General features: G+C 39.0%; 1 protein-coding gene across 1 annotated transcript in view; it reads right to left on the reverse strand.

Moving 5' to 3' along the window:
• The window catches only part of TTC39C (tetratricopeptide repeat domain 39C), a 47,415-nt gene that overhangs the window by 13,705 nt on the left and 12,405 nt on the right, over positions 1-21,305 (reverse strand). The window contains exons 2-7 of the mRNA XM_053396384.1: positions 13,666-13,714; positions 9,026-9,154; positions 6,538-6,652; positions 2,785-3,139; positions 1,150-1,318; positions 21-114 (exon numbers count right to left, since the gene is read on the reverse strand). Coding sequence (XP_053252359.1) covers positions 21-114; positions 1,150-1,318; positions 2,785-3,139; positions 6,538-6,652; positions 9,026-9,154; positions 13,666-13,714 — 911 coding nt within the window. The remainder of the gene's footprint in view (positions 1-20; positions 115-1,149; positions 1,319-2,784; positions 3,140-6,537; positions 6,653-9,025; positions 9,155-13,665; positions 13,715-21,305) is intronic.

A 21,305-nucleotide genomic window follows, 5' to 3' on the forward strand; every position in this document is an offset into this window, starting at 1 on the left:
ACATTAGTATTATTATATACCAATTTCATATAGACAGACATGCTGAATCTCTCTCTGATCAGTTGCCAGTTCCAAAGCAGTATGAAAGGAGCTCAAGGCACTGTTGATTTGACACTAAGGAGAGAGAGAGAGAGAGAAATACTATTATCAAAATGCAAATATGAATAAATACCAGTTGTAATCATTACAATTCCAAGCCCTCCAGCAGAGTTTGGAAGCGAGGATGGTCTGGTGTGATTTTACTGCAAGCCTGCAGCCTAAACATCAGCTGGCTACTCAAATCAGGCCTGGTTCACAGGACACACTAACTTGGCTTAACAAGATTACACAAATGTATGGTCTGCTGGACAGGAGCTGACGGCAACTTTGCTGTTCCCTGGTCATTTTAGCTGCTGCAATGTACTGAGTTAAGCCAAGGTTTGACTTAGTATGCTATATGAACCAGGTTAAGTTCTCTTCTCATTAACCAATAGCTGTAACAAAGGTTTGTTGGTTCGTTTCTCTCCAAAGAGTTTGTTTGTTGCTTTGTTTAGAGAGAAACAAACCACATGCACTGGTTTACACATAATACTAAGCCAGCCTCCTGTTTTTCTTCCTCCTGGCATGGCAAAACGGGAACTGAGTAAGAGCAAAGCAGGCACAAATGAGGAGCTTTCCCTGGCAGACTCTGGTACTCATTAAACCATGGTTGAAGTATGGTTTAACACTGCACATGAATAAGGCCACTGTCGTGCTGCCACCATTTTAGCTAGCCATGCACAATTTCAGAACAGTTTACTTCTTGTCCCACAAGGGGTCAGGAAGACACTGGATTGACAGGAATTAATGGTACCAACAGAGCAGCAGCCAGATATGAAAAATGTCACCCTTTTGCCAAAGGAAAACCTCTGTTTTGACATCTATAACTGCCAACACATTTTGGAGATATTCTCCGCACCCATGACTTCTAGAAACTTGCTTTTCAGTTTATTTTTCTTTTTTTTTTTGAGAGTCCAGGGTGCCGTGTTTCATGCTAAATAGAACACTCCCCCAATCCCTCTCCTCTTGACTATATTATGGATAGGCCAACTGCATTGACACTGTTATTGAAATGGTTTTGACTCAACAAATATTGCAAAATTACAGTCATACAGAGAAGTCTATCAGTACCTCTAGACGCTGTATTCTTCCCTTGAAGAACATAAAGAGAGACGAGTTTGGATAAGCAGCTTCTTTTTTCTGGAGAATGTCTTTAGCCTCTTGCAATCCTGCTTTGGTGTCACTGCCATCCAAAGCAAAAAAAGGACGAACCACAGTGTGGTACCACAGCAAGGCTAATCTGAAAAGAGACACACACACACAAAAATCATGATGCTAGCTGGTTCTGTAATGAGGAGATACTGACAAAAGATTTTCTCTCTCTCTCTCTCTCTCTCTCTCTCTCTCTCTCTCTCTCTCTCTCCTGTGCCAGGCCAACATTATGCCAATACCTTAATTTAAACCTTAATCACAGCAAGAGGAGACATTGCCTTTAGTAAGGCGGGTTGTCTTTTTATGCTTCTAAGCAAGGTCACAATCCTACAGCATCACACACACAAGGTAGGACAGAAGTGTGCATTTGTGTTGTCAATTCATTATGCAACAGAACAAGCAAACATTCCCTCCACCCAGCCACATACTTAAAACCAGTTTGCAATTCACCACATAATCAGCTACAGTAAAAGATTCAGAACACCTCAGGCTATGCCCAACTTATTCTTCCAGCTGTGCCAGAGATGTCTAGGGTTCCAGTTGAAGGCCACTTGTGCGCACAACATGTAATTAACACTATACTACAAGAAGGAAACAGCTCAGCACCCCTGCATTATGGGGCTTTCATATCAGAGGAAGAGGTAGCCCTCAGTATGCAGCTCTTTGCACATAGAAAGCTCTACTTTTATTGAAATGAATACACACAGTATTTCTCAATCCAGAACCCTAACATAGTATTAAAAAAATATGAATTACAGACTACAATTGGAATTAACATGTTAAACCAGAATTCTAAATGAAAACAAATAGCTGCCATGCAAAATAAAAACCAACATTAACCCAACTTTGCAGGCACAAGTCAACACCAGCTAAATCCTTAACAAAAAAAATATGTTTCTACAAAAGGTAAAAGTTGTATATAATTCATTAATATCATTCAAATCTTTCCAATAGCTTCACTAGATGGAGGCTGCATTCACAGTATTTCACCTCAAGCCAAATACTTCTTGCAACTGTGGAGAACCAGAGGGTCCTTGCCACAGGGCTGTTACATGCAAAAGGAGGCTATGGGTTGGGCATAACTATTCCCTCCACTGAGCTGAATGGAAAAAACCAGAATAGAGGAGTTCTACATGTTGGTCACAGACCACTCAGGGTTTTTAAGAAATGTGGTCCATCATTGGAATACACAGAATCACACAGGGACACAAATAAGAAATTCTATACAACATTACTGAAAACCAGTTTTAAAGGTGCCAAATTATTATTGCCTTAAGAGCTGTTTATTTCAATCAGCATTTATCTAGGCTGTTTGAATTTGTAAGCATCTGAGGGCACAAAAATATATCCTTGGTGAATTAAAAATCTCTCTAAAAGCCAGATTCTCATTTCATAAACCATCGCACATCAAGCAACAACTTTATCTGGTGATGTTTCCATTAAGATAAAATGAAAATAACAAATACAAGACCGCTTCCTAACTTACATTGGCTTGCAGTTTACTTACTTTCAGTACTAAGTTATTTACCAAAGCATTGCAATATAGCTACTCACGTAGCTAAAGGGGCCTTCATGTCCTTACTTTCACTTGCATATATCAGTGAAGAAAGCCCCTGCAGGCGGTCTCCAGGAAAACCCAGCAGGTTGATGATTTTGAGCAGGTTTGGGGGCACCATGGATATGCAAAGATGAAAAAGTCCATATCCAAAGCTAACAGCACCTTTCAGACGGTTTAGTGAATCCTCCGTTATGCTTTCTGCAGCAATATGATTATCATTTGCAGCGTAAGAAGTCAAGGATTCCTGAGTTATCTTCTTCTGATATAATTCCTGAAGTGTATTAATGTCTGTATAGCATTTATTGTAGATTTTCCAAGCTTTTCTAAGGATCCACCCACCTTTTATATAAGCTGAGAAACGAAAAGAAGAGTTTAGTCAAAGACAGCAGCATTTCCAAACAGAGAAACAACATAATAATGATTCCAGAACAGTCGTGGACCCTGCAATCATAATCTGAGGCCCTTCTTCATGTGCTTTTTCCATGAAAGTCCATGAGAACAGGCCTTTTCCCGTTTGTGGAATGCTCTCCCCAGAAAGGTTCGTCTGGCACCTTCATTATACAGTCAAACCTTGGCTGTCGAACATAATTCGTTCCAGAAGCCCGTTCGGCTTCCGAAATGGTCAACAACTGAGGCACGGGTTCTGACTGGCTGCAAGAGCTTCTTGCACTCAAGCTGAAGCTGTGCTGGACATTCAGCTTCCGAAAAACGGTCAAAAACCAGAGCATTTACTTCCAGGTTTTCGGTGTTTGGGAGCCGAGGTTTGACTGTACATCTTTAGGGGGGATGCAAAAACATTTCTCTTCTCCCAGACTTTGGGCTAATTAAACAATCTATGTATGACTTTTAAAACTGTGTGTGTAGGGTATTGTTTTTGTTTTGTATTTGGATGGAGGGCAGTATAGAGATTTAATAAATAATAATACTAGTAAAAGTCATTCATAAATACTGAACATCAACTTATTATACCTTTCCCCACAACAAACAAACTTCACAACACACAAAGTGTTCTACTAACGGGAGCACTTTTGGCTATGCGATGGAACTTCACTTCCTGTGTGCCCTCTAAATAAGTTCTGGGGGTTCCCCCAACCCTCCTCAGATATAGGGAAGCAAGGGGGTGAGGAAGGGGGAGGGAATTCCCATTGCACAGTCAGAAGTGCTTGTGCTAGTGGATCTGCTTAATGGACTAAAACCTAAAAAACCTTTCCAACTTATACATGTGCTCAAACCAATATGCAGGGATTCTGAAAATAGAAAAAGACTAAAGAAACTAAGCAGTTAGTATGTGATATTAAGAGGAGATTCTAGTTTCTGGAGGATTCTGCCAAGGGACTCAGAATATGTGGGGACATATAGGGCCCAAAGAAAAAAATGATGTAGCATGCAAACTCTAACCATAAATCTTTACAATGGTTAAGTCACTATTCATTCCAAATTGCTTTGGATAGGCTGTAAACAATGAAGGAAGGAACAGTTTCTTTTTTAGAACTACCAAGCTATGGAAAATTAAGCTGTCTGTTGCAATAAAAACATTCAGATCAACAGCCATGATTCAGCTTTATTAGGAGGCTAAAGTTACTGCAAGACTGTGCAGTTCGACCACTTTCTGCTGCATAGCACATTTGGTTCTCGTGTGGCTCACCACAAGGCAAGTGTTTACACAATTTTGTTCAGCAATGCCGCAGTAAGCATGGAGGGGGTAAAATATATAGTCCTCTCCTCACCTTGTGGCCTGCACATCGACAGATAAAGGTCAAAAATGAGAGGTACACTTCAGAACAATCTTATATAGACGTGCTGTGTTTTGCACTGAAATACTAGTTTTCAAAAAATAATCAGATATACATGTATTTCTTCAGTATGCACTAGATTTATTTAAAATATTCCTAATATCCAAGGGTGACAAGAAAGTAAGAAAACACACACACTCTGGATGCAGAATTACTGTTATCACATCATTTGATTAAATGTAAAGCAGCTTCTAATCTGACCAACAGTGTTAACTGAAAGGAGACCAACAACTCACTAACAGTAACTTGGATTTATGGGGTCTAATGTTAAATAACAATAGGAGTTCCAAAAAGCATTTGAAACCACACACGAAGAAAGCTGTAGCATGCACATGAAAGGAGAAAATTTTCTTTCCTTCTAGCAAACTGTTTTAACAGGCTACTAGAATGGAAACTGTAAGTTGTCAATCACCTGCGAATCAAACTGGTCAACAACATTTTATACCTTCTTGTCTTTTTTTTTTTAAATGATATTTATTAAAGTTTCAGAAAAAGTTACAAAAATAAGAAAAAGAAGGGGGGGAAAGGAGAAAATACAAAATACCGAAAAATAAAAACAATTAAAAACAAATCAATCTTTCCATGTCTTGTCTTTCATTTACTTGTTTCCCTGACCTCCTCACACCTCCCTTTTTTGTATTCCAGTTCAGTTAGTTAATTCAGCAAATCCTTTCCCTCTTTGTTTTTATCTTAATCCTTTATCTTAATATATTATAACTTTACATTCTCACCTGTTAACAATCCATTTTTACATACTCCTTTGTAACATTGCTGCTAAAACCACTTAACTTCATTCCGACATCATTCTAACATTCATTAATTTTGCAGTATTTCTGTAAATAGTCTTTAAATTTCTTCCAATCTTCTTCCACCAACTCTTCTCCCTGGTCTCGGATTCTGCCAGTCATTTCCGCCAGTTCCATATAGTCCATCACCTTCATCTGCCATTCTTCCAGGGTGGGTAGATCTTGTGTCTTCCAATACTTTGCAATAAGTATTCTTGCTGCTGTTGTAGCATACATAAAGAAAGTTCTATCCTTCTTTGGCACCAATTGGCCAACCATGCCCAGGAGAAAGGCCTCTGGTTTCTTCAGAAAGGTATATTTAAATACCTTTTTCATTTCATTATAGATCATCTCCCAGAAAGCCTTAATCCTTGGGCACGTCCACCAAAGGTGAAAGAATGTACCTTCAGTTTCTTTACATTTCCAACATTTATTATCGGGCAAATGATAGATTTTTGCAAGCTTGACTGGTGTCATGTACCACCTGTATATCATTTTCATAATATTCTCTCTTAAGGCATTACATGCCGTGAACTTCATACCTGTGGTCCATAACTGTTCCCAGTCAGCCATCATAATGTTGTGTCCAACATCTTGTGCCCATTTAATCATAGCAGATTTCACCGTTTCATCCTGAGTATTCCATTTCAACAGCAAGTTATACATCTTTGACAAAGTCTTAGTTTTGGGATCTAACAGTTCTGTTTCCAATTTTGATTTTTCCACCTGGAAGCCAATTTTCTTGTCCAAATTGTATGCCTCCATTATTTGATAATAATGAAGCCAATCTCGCACTTTGTTTTTTAGTTTTTCAAAGCTCTGCAATTTCAATTTATCTCCCTCTTGTTCCAGAATTTCCCAATATTTCGGCCATTTGGCCTCCATATTGAGCTTTTTCTGAGCCTTCGCTTCCATCGGTGACAACCACCTTGGGGTTTTATTTTCAAGTAGGTCCTTATATCTTATCCAGACATTAAACAATGCTTTCCTGACAATATGGTTTTTAAACGCTTTATATGCTTTGACCTTATCATACCACAGATATGCATGCCACCCAAATACACATTTTATACTTTCTTGTCACCTACAAGTGGGAAGGACTGGAGAACTCAAAAATTCAGTTGGGGTGGGGTGGGGAAATAAAGATTTAATATTAGAAGTCGGAGCTCACCCGAGAGTTCTTGTTTCACAAAAGAAAGCACAGCAAGATAAACTTGACAGTCTGCTACAATGATTTGTCTCTGCAGTCGATCAATCATGGATGGGGTAGCCTTTCGGCCATCAACCTGTTTGAAAGCCATGAAAGTAGGGTAGAAACATCCAATGAATCTTAAATTCTTCTAACTCAGGCAACATATTCTCCCTTGCAACAAGGTGGTCTTTAATTTCCCAATAGGGACACACACAAAAACTGTGTGGAATCCTAACACAACACTGAAACTAAAGAGAATTGCCTATCACATTTACAAAACTGTCTGTATGTTTGGAAACTGAAAATATTGTACATTTTCCATACGTTGCAGAGGAACACTTTTATATGTAAGAGCATTATGATAAGGAACGTATTGTCCATCCAACAGAAAGTGTGAGTACATACTTCCTGTCTTCTGCTCTAGCAGGTAAAAAAGTTCATGACTGGAACCATGAAACAAGCATATCTATTGTATTTCCCATTCCAGCAACCTTTATTTGAAATCATTTTCTTATTCTGTGGAAGCATAGAAGGAGATGAGAGGCAGTAGCAATAAAAGAGAAACCCTTCATATAAAGCCATGGTTAGCTTCATAGTTTAGTTCGCTCTGGAATAAATAATCAGATTCTATTACGTAAATGCATATGCAACAGTGTTTTAAAAGGAATGGATTAGAAAAGCAAGCAGTAATACCTGCACATACATTTCATAAAATGTTGGGAATATATATCACCTTTTCTTTATTCAAGTGTCAGAGGATGTTACTGTCTTTTACCAAAAAAAGGTGATAATCTGAGGAGTGAGCACTGAGTTCAATAGGGCATTATGCCTGCTGTTCCTCTCTGCAAAGTTGCTGCCCACCCCTGCCCCTCTGCAAAAGATGGTGGATGGTGCATTTGTACACTGGGAACTGGAAAACAAAGACCTCCTCATATTCCCATTAGAAAAATATATGGAACAGTGAAACTAAACAAACTGCTCAGATTTTTATACACTCAACATTAATAATGCAAGATGTTCTCAAGGGAAGCCAAAGCTTCATTATTTATAGACTATGCAGTGCTGCACTGGTCCACTGAACTAGCAAAGACAAACAGCATCCATGGGATACTTCAGCAGGATTACTAGCCAAAATTAATCACTCTGGTTTGGAAGAGGAGACGTGCCAACTACATGTATACAACAGGTGGTGGCAACTGAAGCGGAAATCCTCTATTAATTTATATCATCTGAAACAGTAATATATTAATTGTAATTTATTTTAAGTGCAAAAACATGTGCTTCAAATGTCATTTCAATTAGAAGCGTCGGCTTTGCAGTCACAGACAAGTATCAAAGGTAAGCAGAGATCCACATAGATCTGTCAAGTCACAACACTGCAAATACCTGTATGAACCTGCGATTCAATAGACAGAAGCATGAGGGTTAGAAGCTAAATGGTAATTGGTAACATCTGGATTAACAGATGCACCTTCTTTGGTCTCCAAGTCCTGCCTTTAAACTAGCGTGGGGAAAGTGAGGAGAAAGGACTAGGTTTCAATGGAGAAGGCCTGCACAAGTGGTAAAGAGAAAAAAATGAGATATTCGGGGGTGGGTAAAGAAATTTGTCTGGGGTGTTGCGGGGAGGACAATCTGGGTAAGATTTTACTGTTTCAGAGAAACTGAAGGGCAAGTTACTTCGGAAGGTTTGATATTTGATGCTCAGATTCCACCCTCTGCTCACTTTGAGATTTTGGGCAATTGCCCCATCGAGTTAGCATTCCACTTCCACCAGGAGCCAATGTGGAGTTCTATTTAGAGTTTTCCTAAATATAAATTCTATTTAGTTCTCATGGCTGAGGATGCAGGATTCCATGGACAGAGCTGGGGTGCAGCAGAAACCAAGGGAAAGTGAAATAGGAGCGGATTAACAAGAGTAGGCCGTTGTAGCTGTGGTCCCTCTGTTTTCAGGGGTTATCAGCTACCACTGTCAACAACTCAGCAGGGCTAGCAAATAGAATGGAACACGCTTCACAAAAAGAAGAAAGCCAAACGACTATATATGGCCAATATCTACCAATGAGATGCCTAGTGGCACCTGAAAGAAAGCTTCTAGAACAGCAAGACTAGCAATATCAGGCTACATTTTTTGTCATGACAACCAGAAGCCAAGACCTTATCTATCAATTGCCATAAGCAGTCTGAAGTTGGAGCTTGTGACAAAACAAGGCCTTTAGGATCTCCTACCTGGAGTTCCAAAGACCAAAGCTTGGGTACTAATGCCTATTTGAAGCATAAGGTACTATGGCGGTTATGTACCCTGATGATTCTACAAAGTGGTAAATCACAGGGATGATGTGTAGAATGTAAGACAAGGACCTCAGACCAAGATTTAAATCTTCACTCAGCCATTAGACAGATATCTAGGAAGCAGTTGCCGTATTAGCATGGGGTACATTAATTCACATATTAGCAATGTTGCACTTACATTCTTCTTAATTTTGTTTTTAATGGTTTCTATAACTCCTGCTTCTTCACTCTCACACAGTTTTTCGGTAGCTTTTAAGTCCTCACACGCCAGCTGCATTTTTTCTTCTTCAAAAGTCATCATGGCATTCTGTTAAAACATAACCAAAAACAAAACAAAACACCCCTATTGAATCATAAAGTGACAACCTAATCTAAACCTGCTTACTGCTGCACAATCTAAGGATATTGTATAACGGTTTTATAAGCACTTGAAATAAGCTCACTATCTAAGACATATAAGCATCTCACCCAAGAGCACTGCATTCAAAATGTCACTGTGAAAATGAGAAGAGAAGTCAAAAATTTAACCATTTGCTACTGTGCACTGAATGAGTATTATAAAAGGGTACTGGGATGAAGGCTTCCCAATGGAAAAATGATATACAATTAACTGAAGACTTTCTTGGAATCATTACACACTTAATGTAATAACCAAGGTCACAATTAACTTTGCTAACATGATTGTAATTCAGGAACAGAGAGCATGTGGCCCTCCAGATGCTGTTTGATTCCATTCCCAGCTCCAGCCAGCATGGCCAGTGGTGAGATATGATTAAAACAGTGGTCTAACAACTCCTGGAGAGCCACAGGTTTCCCATCTTGGACGTAGTACTTATCAGATTGGCCATTCCAATGCATCATCAGAACATGAATCTTTTCCCATGTGGCATGTACTTACTCTAACAAGTCTAATGCCATATCAGCTAGCATCAGGAGACCACCATATGAGACTCTGGGAGTGAGGACACAGAGTCGAAATATTAAGACACTAGAAGATTGTGCTCTACTCTCATTAGATGCAAACTAATGTCAGTGCTCACGTATTTCCAACAGAGCATGATGATTCTGTAGCATCCAAACTCCCTATATATAATATTCATATTTGGCTATTAGTTTTGATAACCTGTCAAAATTATCATGGAATTCTTTTTAACAGCTTACATTTCAGCTATTCCTGATAGAGCATGTATATTCCCTACAAGTTTAGGGAAGCTTTTAATGTTTAATAGGTTATTGTATTTTAGTGTTTTGTTGGAAGCCGCCCAGAGTGGCTGGGAAACCCAGCCAGATGGGCGGGGTATTAATAATAATAATAATAATAATAATAATAATAATAATAATAATTAGTTAACTCATTCTTGCACTTCCAGGCTTTTAACACAGACATAAAAAAGAAATAATCAAACCACTTTCCAACATAAATGAATATACATCACCAAGCTTAAATATGTTACTGCCTGTTCACATTATAAACCTATCAATCGGAACTTACTAAGCATCAAGACAGCTGTGCCTGTCCAGCCATTTTAAAAGAAATGTTAACTGAATGCCCACTGTCCATCCACATTTTCTGTTTTTCTCCCAAAATTCCCATTAAGAAAACAGATGTTCCCATGAAAATTTCCAAGGGAAATAAAATCTTCTATCATCAAATTAAAAACAACATGAGTTAGCAAACACTACACAGAAGCCATTGTCTCATTTGATTTTTCATAGTAATATGATTTTTCATCTTATTTTTGGCATAGCACTGATTCTTTTACACATTTCAAATTTGTCCTCGTGTTAGGATAACAGGGTACAAAGTACACCTTTCCAAGGGCAAATTTGCTTCCCAAACTGCCGCATTACTCCAGTGCAACTGAGGTTGTACAGTCTTTTGGACTCTTAGTTCTGCTACCTGGAAGCAGGACAAGCAGTAGCAGACGCGCCAGGGCTGCCATTGTTATTATTAATATCACACTGATATCTCAGCATTCCACCCAAAGGAACCAGTTGATCTGGGTCTGGTAGTGCTTCAGCTCAAAGCTGAGCCCTTGCTTTTGGGTTAATATTTGGAAATTTCCATCTCATGGACCCATACTTCTCTCATCCCAAATCATCCACAAATCACTTTTGCATCTTGGTTGGGAAGAGCTTGAGACTGAAAGGGTAACGTCTCACTCTGCTTGCCCCTTGCTTTTACTACCCAACTTCTCAGACTTTGCTTCTTCCCTGACAATGAGGGATGGTACTGCTTGTACAGGTGCACTCAAAGGCTGTTACAGGTGCTGTGGCTTGGAACCTCCCCCCGCTCAGCTTCTTCCTGCAGTGCAGTGAGGTACCATAGCTGGGATCCAAACCAACTTCAAAGTGATCCCAGACAGGCTCTGTCATTTCTGTATCTGTCTTTATTCTGGAGGACTTACACAGGACAAGCATTAGGGGGTGTGGGTATTTGAAGGAGACTCCTTCACACTGATGTCGAAGCTTGCTCTCCCCAGGTGCCCACCACCAAGACACTGCTGTCTGGTGGTGGGGGTGCTATCAGAGCTGCTGAAGGTAATATTGCCCTCAACTAAACTGACCAACACTTCTGATAGATCCTCTGGGATATCCTCCTTGTCTCCATGCCTAACAAGCTGATCTCCAGTACAGCTTCAGGCAGAGGCATCTCCAGTGCTGCTCTACAAAAAGAACAACAACAATAGCAGTAGTAGTAACCAGAGTAGGCTTTCTTCCACCACTATTGCTGCCAGCTTCAGAGGTGGGCTGGAGATCTACTGCATATCATTGCTGTTCCTGCCTGCCGTAGTAAATGTGCATGTGAGTTTGGGGGGGGGGAGAGAATTCAATGACCAAGTGTTACTCTGCCACTGCCATTGCCACTGCCAACTGAACACCATGGACAAGCTCAGAATCCTTCCAAAGTGTCCCACTTCAGCTTGGGATTCATCCAAACCTGCTGCACTCCCAGAGTATTAACTCTGCCTTTATAGCTTGGCAGGTATCTGGGGGTGGCCAAATAAATAATGGCTAAGCAAATAAATAATGCTTAAGCAAGGCTGTTGAATTTATATACAATGCCAAACCATACTTTTAACAAACACAAAAACTGTAGCTTCACATCATGGTTTGTTGTCAGAAAACAACCCATGGTTTGTCTACTGGGGTGTGTTCAGAAGTCCAAACAATGTGCTTCAGTCTAATTAAGCCAAGGCTTAGTGTTGTGTGAACCAGTCCAAGAAAAATCAGAAATTAAAATAGTTATCTGCTTCTCCCAACATAACTAGGTGTTTCATATACAATTGAACTGAAATTACTGTGATACTGTGTTTGCTGAAAAGAGAAGTAATGTTACATAAACACTTCATTATTGCTACTTCTATAGTTTCTATTTGTACAGATTCTCCTATCTATCTATCTATCTATCTATCTATCATCACTTGTATGCCTCAAAGTCAAAAGCAAATAGTAACCCCTTTACTTCTGGACAGGGTAATTTCATCTCAGCTCCCACATATAGCAAATTTATTTCCCAATGCTTTTTCTAATGGACATTTTGAATGACACAGGCATGCAAAGTGCTGCAGCTATATTTAGAATAGTAACTAAGCAAAAGCTTTTCAGGGCACAATGATGCTGTGCTGTGGTGTTACACTGGTTCGGCAAACCAGCTCAGATAAGCAAGGGGTTTTTTTTGGGGGGGGGGGTTCTATTTATACACACCAAAAGGAAGCTATTCCTAAGAAAATATACTGCATTAAGCCTTTCCCTGACATGACAGCTGATGTTACTGGGACACTAGCAAACTCCAAGTTTTACAAAAATGTCAACATAGCTGCAAGTGGGATTTGCCCCGTACTTCTTTGCTTCCCATGTAAATTCGACAATAGAAGAAAGTAGGACTAGTATATATGCACATTCTTAGTCTAAAGGTGCTATAAAAGTTTCTGCTGTCTTCACTATTTATCTGAAACCACCAAGTTTTACAACATTTATCATGGCATGTGCTTTCATGGACAAGAGTGTACTTCACTTGATGCATCATTATCAGCAGCATCTCAGAGGATGGTTAAGGGAAAAGGTTACCTATTTTAATTTGCTCTAGTATGTAGGTAACGACCAAACAATTGACTGTGCTACTGAATGAACAGGTCTGTCTTAAAAGTAGAGTTCATCATCAGATGTTGCAGAGTTATCTTTTTAATGTATGTTTGAATTCTTAGAAGATGATCTGCAGTAAAAGTTCTAAGTTGTCAGCATAGCCAGCATGAACTGTGCATGTGCTGTCAGGTTACACAAAATTTTGGAAGTGTTTTTGCTAGCCACTAACAATGAAGCTTTTTTCCAAATTAAATAATTCAGTATCATACTACCAGGTGCAGAATTTACCAACATTAAAATACTTCTAGATCAGGAGTGGGGAACAGGATCTGATGGGTGAGCCTTATCTGCCCTACCCAATGCAGGCCAAATTTGGCAGGTCAGCAGGTCACCCACCTCTTACTTGATTTCAGGAGACACAGTGGAGTATTCTTCTCTACCTGCCTGCTGCTGCTGCTGCCACCTGCCCACTCACAGGTGAAGTGCACAAGCTGCTCTGAACAGCACTTTTGAGCCGCTGATGAATGGAGATTAAATCCTGCTACCTTGACTGCATGATCCTGTTCCATGTCCTCCAGTGATGTCAGTTGATAGGCAGGTGGGTGTGCTTTGAGAAAAATGGCCTTGCAAGCAAATTGGACCCCCTGCATATATCCTGCATCACATTAATTTATTTAGACAATACAATACAATATAATACAAATGACCGCAAGAGTATTTGTGCTCACTTACCAAAAAACTGACAAAGCTAGCCCCAAAACTCATTAATGGACTATGGTTTCTGTAAAAGAAAAAGAAAAAAGGTAAAATTACTACTTGTGTCAACATTCCATATTACTACTTGGGTGGAAGCACAAAAATCTGATCAAACATCTTTGAAAAGAGCCAACATACACATCCAGTCGTTTTAAAGTTGTGCTGGTGGGGACTATTGTTCTTTAATTTTCAGGATCACAATAAAGACCTGTTCTATAAAATAATAATTCAAAATTCAAATCCATGTTCCACTTTTACACAATATACATGGATTTAATACATTTCCAGGATTTTCCAAATTCCTAGCATAAAATCAAACTCCAGATTGTATTTTTAACTAAACATAGAATACACACTAAATATGAACTAATTGAAATTAATGACTACAGTGGTACCTCGGGTTACAGATGCTTCAGGTTACATACGCTTCAGGTTACAGACTCTGCTAACCCAGAAATAGTACCTCGGGTTAAGAACTTTGCTTCTGGATGAGAACAGAAATCACACGGCGGTGGCACGGCAGGCCCCTTTAGCTAAAGTGGTGCTTCAAGTTAAGAACAGTTTCAGGTTAAGAACGGATCTCCAGAATGAATTAATGAATTCTTAACCTGAGGTACCACTGTATATGAATTTAGTAAAAGCAAGGAAAAGTTCTAGTCTGCAAGCCAACTGACAAATAATAACAAGAGAAGGAATCAGGTTTGCAGGCAGATGTTTCTTTGACATTTCCACCTGAAATCACACTGCTATGAAGCATCAAGCTATATTTTTGACAGAAAAGTGGCTTGCTTCATTAATGGTATGATCGGCTACAATGAAAATTCCAAAAATATCCAAAGTTCTCCTAAAGAACAAGTTTCAAGAATAATCCCATATAGAGAGCATTATTATTTTTATCCTAAACACCAAAAACACATGGATAATGAGGGAAGGACCCCTATTTTCCAACAGCTGGTGTTATCAGGCACAGGTGACAATAGGGAGTTCTATCAGGCTACATACGGTAATTTCTATGACACAGAGCTAACAACCCTTAAGCTCCTTCTTTCTACATATACCCAGAGGTACAGCTAGATAATTTGGGACCTTGGACTTACCGCTCTTGGAGTGCCTTTCAGTTGATCACAGTCACTCTAAAATGTACTCGTCACTTAAATTTATTTGCCTTAAATTGCCTTTTATAGTCATTGCAGAACTACATCTCAAAACTAGATAGCCCTTCTAATCTTAGCTTGGTGATTTGAAGTTATCATGCTGACAGCTAATAAGACAAACTGATTTCAGTATAACCAAAATATGGAAGGAATGAACTGGGAGTGTTGCATACATTAAGTAAATTTAAACAGTAAATTACATACTTTCTACTCAGGCGTGAACAAAATATTTAATTGCCACAAAGTTAAGAAAAATTAACTGTTTCCCAGGAAACATAAATCTATTCCACAAGAGACCACATGAATTTTAATTAGCTGCCAGCAATAACAAGTCCTCCCCCCCAAGAACTTAATTAGGACACAAAATAATCAGATGAACAAAAGAAATGCCTGAAAGGTCATCCTTCGTTACTTCATCTCTCTCTCTCTCTCACACACACACACACCCCCTATGCAAATTCATATACCCAAATTAGGTATAGAATGTACTTAAATCTAAACTTTCAGATAATCTTGGGAGGAAGGGGAGGTTGCAAAGGGGAAGACAGACAGAGGGAAGCTACTGTTTTGTGGCCATTTTCAACAGAACTGTCAACTTTGGCCTGATCATGGCACTCAGCAGCTAGATTTTACTTTATGCCAAATTTCAGATGGTTTTGACAAATGACCTGGAGCTTATTAGCATTCAGCACTTATAATTGATTAATGCCCTTTGATTCCTTCACTGAGCCTGTATAATTTAAACAGAATTCAGAGTGAAATGGGATTCAGCTAGCATGCTACTGCAGAAACACGTTAACTGTGAAAGACTACTTTGAACTAAATTTGAACACTTCGGTGGAAAAAAAAACAATCTGGGACGCAAGCAAAGCTGTTATGAGAGGGTTTCTGATACAGCAGAATTCTATTAAGAAAAAACTCTGGAACGGTAAAAAGGACAAGATCTTGGAAAGGATAAAAGACGGAGAGAAAAAGTTGAGACTAAATCCAAAATCAAAAGAAGTTTTGAGAGAAATAAAATTCCATCAAGCACAATATGCAAAACTGATAAATCAAGAAGTTGAATGGAAAATCAAACAGATGAAACAAAGATCATTTGAATCGGCAAATAAATGTGGGAAGCTGCTATCATGGCAGCTGAAAAAGAGACAAAAACTGAACTTTGTTACCAATCTAGAGGTTGAAGGAGAATGTATTCAGAAACCAGAGGAAATTAGAAAGTGTTTCCAGAGATATTTTAAAAAATTGTTTTCCCAAGGACCCCAAGTGGAGACTGAAATAAATAAATTTTTAAAAAGCTATGGCCTACAAAAACTAACACAAGACAAACAAACTGACCTGAATTATAAAATAACCCAACAGGAAATCGAAAATGCCATTCAGAACATGCAACTAGGCAAATCCCCGGGCCCAGATGGACTTACCTCCAAATACTATAAGATATTGAAGGAATACCTGACTCAGCCATTGATGGAGGTATGTAATCAAATTATGGAAGGGAAGGGGGCACCAGAATCGTGGAAAGAGGCATTCATCACTTTGATACCAAAATTGGAATCTGAAAAGACTCAACTTAAGAACTACCGTCCCATCTCACTCCTAAACGTGGATTACAAGATTTTTGCTGACATTTTGGCAAATAGATTGAAAAAAGTCTTAAATGGAGTTATTCATAAAGACCAAGCAGGCTTTCTCCCTGGCAGGCATTTGTCAGATAATACTAGGAACATTGTTGACGTTCTGGAACTTCTACAGACAAATTTGAATACAAAAGCAGTTTTGATATTTATAGACGCGGAGAAGGCCTTTGACAATATATCTTGGAAATTTATGAAGAAGAATTTGGAAGGGATGGGAGTGGGAAGGGCGTTCCAAAATGGCATAGATGCAATATATTCAGAACAAAAGGCTAAATTGATAGTAAACAATGTGGTGACAGAAGAGTTTAAAATTGAAAAAGGAACACGACAGGGGTGCCCCCTATCACCCTTGCTATTTATTTCTGTCCTTGAGGTTTTGCTAAATTTGATCAGGAAGGATCAGCAGGTGGAAGGAATACAGGTCGGAGGAAAACAATATAAACTGAAGGCCTTTGCAGATGACTTGGTTTTGACATTACAGGAGCCGGTGTCCAGCACAAAAAGAGTATTGGAATTAATTTCTGAGTTTGGTCGGGTGGCGGGATTCAAGTTAAACAAACAAAAAACTAAGGTTTTGGCAAAAAACTTGACACCTTTAGAAATAGATGGGTTTCAGAAGGAAACAGAACTAAACGTTGTTAATAAAGTGAAATACCTGGGGGTCAACTTGACTGGGAAAAATTTGAATCTGTTTAAAGATAATTATGAAAAATGTTGGTCTGAAATTAAAAAGGATCTAGAAATCTGGTCAAGATTGAAACTTTCCTTGTTGGGAAGAATTGTAGCAGTAAAGATGAATGTATTGCCAAAAATGCTGTTTCTGTTCCAGACCCTACAGATCGTGGACAGAGTGGAATGTTTTGGAAAGTGGCAGAGGGACATTATGAAGTTTGTCTGGCAGGGCAAAAAGCCCCGAATAAAATTTAAAATATTAACAGATGCAAAGGAAAGAGGGGGTTTTGCCCTGCCGGACTTAAGGTTGTATTATGAAGCTGCATCCCTCTGCTGGCTGAAAGATTGGTTTTTGCTAGAAAACACTGATGTCCTAGATCTGGAAGGGTTCAACAATGCTTTTGGGTGGCATGCATATTTGTGGTACGACAAGGTAAAGTCTCATAAGTTGTTTAAAAACCATATTGTAAGGAAATCTCTGTTTTCTGTCTGGACTAAATACAAGGACTTATTTGAAAACAAGACTCCGAGGTGGTTATCACCGATGGAGGCTAAAGCCACAAAAATACTTAATATGGGGGGTGGCTGGGCAAAATACTGTGAAATAATAGAAAGAGTGGGTGACACTTGGAGGTTGCAGAGCTTTGAAAAATTGAAAGGGAAGGTGCGAGACTGGTTTCACTATGCCCAAATTTTAGAGATCTTTAAAAAAGATAAAAAAATTGGTTTCCAGGTGGAAAAATCAAAATTAGAACTAGAATTACTTGAACCTAAGACGAAAGTGCTTTCAAGAATGTACAACTTGCTGCTTAAATGGAATACTCAAGATGAGACAGTCAAATCAGCCATGATAAAATGGGCACAAGATATTGGATACAACATTATGTTTGAGGACTGGGAAAGGTTATGGACCACCGGTATGAAATTTACGGCATGTAGTGCCTTAAAGGAAAATATTATGAAAATGATGTACAGGTGGTACATGACCCCAGTCAAACTTGCAAAGATATACCATTTGTCTGATAATAAATGTTGGAAATGTAAGGAGGCTGAAGGAACTTTTTACCACCTCTGGTGGACATGCCCGAGGGTGAAGGCCTTCTGGGAAATGATTTATAACGAGTTGAAAAAGGTATTTAAGTATACCTTTCAGAAGAAACCAGAGGCCTTCCTCTTGGGCATTGTGGGCCAGAGGATACCTAAGAAAGACAGAACCTTCTTTCTATATGCAACGACTGCAGCAAGAATTCTCATAGCTAAATACTGGAAGGCACAGGAGCTACCCACACTGGAAGAATGGCACACACAACTGATGGACTATATGCAACTAGCCGAAATGACTGGCAGAATCCGAGACCTGGGAGAAGAGGCTGCGGAAGAGGATTGGAAAAAATTTAAGGACTATTTACAAAAACATTATAAGATATATGAATGTTAAAAATTTGCTAAGGTTTGAGGTAAATATGCTTCAGTATTGAAATTCGGAGTTGATAGAAACAAAGTTAATGATTGAGAAAAGTTTTAATTTCAGAGTGAATAATTAGATGAAAATACAAAAACACAGGAAACAAGGTATTAATTTGCTGTTTATATTTATTATAAAGAATGCAGGGATGGAGGAGATGGGGAAGTCCAGTGGATGATGAAAAAAAAAAAAAAAAGACTTCGAAAAATGAATTTTTTCTTGTTTAATTTCTTTTTCTTTCTGTAAAACCGCTTTTGTTGTGTTATTGATGATGGATTTAGATTCTGGAAAAAAGCAATAAAAAAATTTATAAAAAAAAACAAAAAAAAAACAGAAACACGTTAACTGAGCCTTACATATGTGCTACTTCATTGAAGATGTACTGTATATGACTGGCACATCATACAATGACCACTGTGCTTTCCCTTCAACTGTCTTCATTTCATCCAATTCCACAACTGGTTTCTGCTCTAAAACAGCTGTCTTTTTCTGTCTTGTTTCAGTGTGTGGAGTTCAATGTTGCGCTATGACAAACATTCCATCTGTGCAAGCATTTCAGCTCACCAGACAGCACAATCCTTCCTCTCTCCCCCCATGTGCTCTTCTGTAGGTTCTCCAACCCCACCCAGAGCCATGGTGGGGGCACAGGGAGAGGAGAGAGAAGAAGAGCCCCACTCCCCAAGCGGAAGACTTTACACTCAGGTTCTGCTGATGGAGCTGTTGTCCAGCGGATCTTTAAAAGAGAAAGAAAAAGCATGCCTCCTGTCAGTTATTTTTTCCTCAGCTACAAGCAGGGTTTGGGGAAAAGCAGCTCATATTAATATCTTTATCTTTTCCAGCCTTTTTGATGGTTTTCGTTCAACACTATTTTCTTGATAAGGCTGCATGCCTTTGAACTACAGATCTCCATAATGGGATTTACTGGCTAGAAAAGAGAGCAATTCCATATTGGCTAATCCTCTCCTGAAAGGTGGGGGCACATGAGGGATGAAAAGAAAACACTAATACAATATAAGAAACACTAGAATATTAAAGTAATGGTATTCTTACTACACATTTTTACAAAAATTGGAAAGCTATTTGGAAGCAGGCAGCTTTCCATCATGATTAAACAATCTCTGTAGAATTGGGCCAATAATAAAACAATCTACAAGCAGAACCTGCAACAATTTGTTGCAGTGCTCTTGTTCATTTTTCCAGCCATTTTCCAGGGCACTCCATTTCACTTCCACTCCTTCCCACCCACCTATCTTTTTTGCCCCCTTAGCAGAAGTATTGAGTTTACAGAAGTACAAAAATTCCCCAGAGGCGGGGTAGGGACCACTAATACCTCTCTCTTTTTTCTCTGTGGCCCCTTTTTAGCTAAAGACATGTTGTCGCTCCCTAGCAGAGTTTGCTATTACAGTGAAGAATGCTATTCTAGGTTTGTTTGGGGTTCTTTTTATTTTATTCTATTTATGAAACATTTCTCACAAAGCACCTCAGAGATTTCACGTTGCAATGAAAACACACATAAAAGGACATACATAAATACAATTGCAATGTAATACATGTACTGACTAGAATAGGTCTCCACATAGAGGGCTTGCTGAAAGTGTTTTATCTATAAAAAGAAACTCCTGAGAAAGGGTAAACCTGCATCTTATGCTTATTTTACTTGCATGATCATAGCTTTGCAAGGGTAGGGAGAAATAAATAAATATATGGAGAGCGGAGGAAGCCCACTTGCCATTTATTTGGCAGAAAGCTGTGATCATGGGCATACTTGGCTTTGGGAAGGCGGTGTGAGGGCTCTGGACTACAGCTGCAGTTGGCAATAGTCTTTTATCCACAGATGTCCAAAGCTTTTTAAAAAAGAGGGCTGCCATGAACCTCAGCCTGTTCCACAATTTACACGATAACCACAACTTATACTTATCTGAGGGAGTTTTCTCCTTCCATCCTCTTCCCCCATTTCCTCTACATAATGACCAGACTTGGGCACCAATTATTTTCAGAGCCCTTCAATGAACAGGAGCACCCCATTAATTCCAAAAGGAAAAGCACACTTATGCAAGCAATCTCATGTGTGCAAATAATGCTTTCTTTGTTGAAATTAATGGTTCTAGCATAAAACAACAGCAAATTTTCATGTAAGAACTGGACTCATTCGGTAACCAATACTGCTGCTACTACAATTCTTTAAATTGTACCAAATGTTTATTTTACACTCTGTTCATTTCATTTTTCATTACATTACATTCTGTTCTCAAAGTTACAGCTCACTAACACAGAACAAAAACCAGAACAACCCTTCCAATCTTTATAGAGGACAGAACTCAAATTAGGCATTTGTTGGATATAAGCAAACAAGGAGATTGGTGTACTAGCTTCTTGGCAGAAACAATAAGCTCAGAGGGCTAGCAAAGAAGCTGTACACTGAAAAATCCAACAGGTATGAATTAATTAAATCCAACTACAACTGAGCTCTGGGAAGAGAGCGAGCTCTAGCTGCAACACAGAAGAACAATGATCTATTAGTAACACAGGTGTTTTCGAGCACAATTTGAAGTGTTGCTGCTGACCTTTAAAGCCATAAACAGCCTTGCCCCTGTATACCTGAAGGAGCATCTCCACCCCCACCGTTCAGTTTAGACACCGAGGTCCAGTTCTGAGGGCCTTCTGGCAGTTCCCTCACTGCAAGAA

Source organism: Podarcis raffonei, chromosome 7, assembly GCF_027172205.1.
Source record: "Podarcis raffonei isolate rPodRaf1 chromosome 7, rPodRaf1.pri, whole genome shotgun sequence".
NCBI lineage: Eukaryota > Metazoa > Chordata > Lepidosauria > Squamata > Lacertidae > Podarcis > Podarcis raffonei.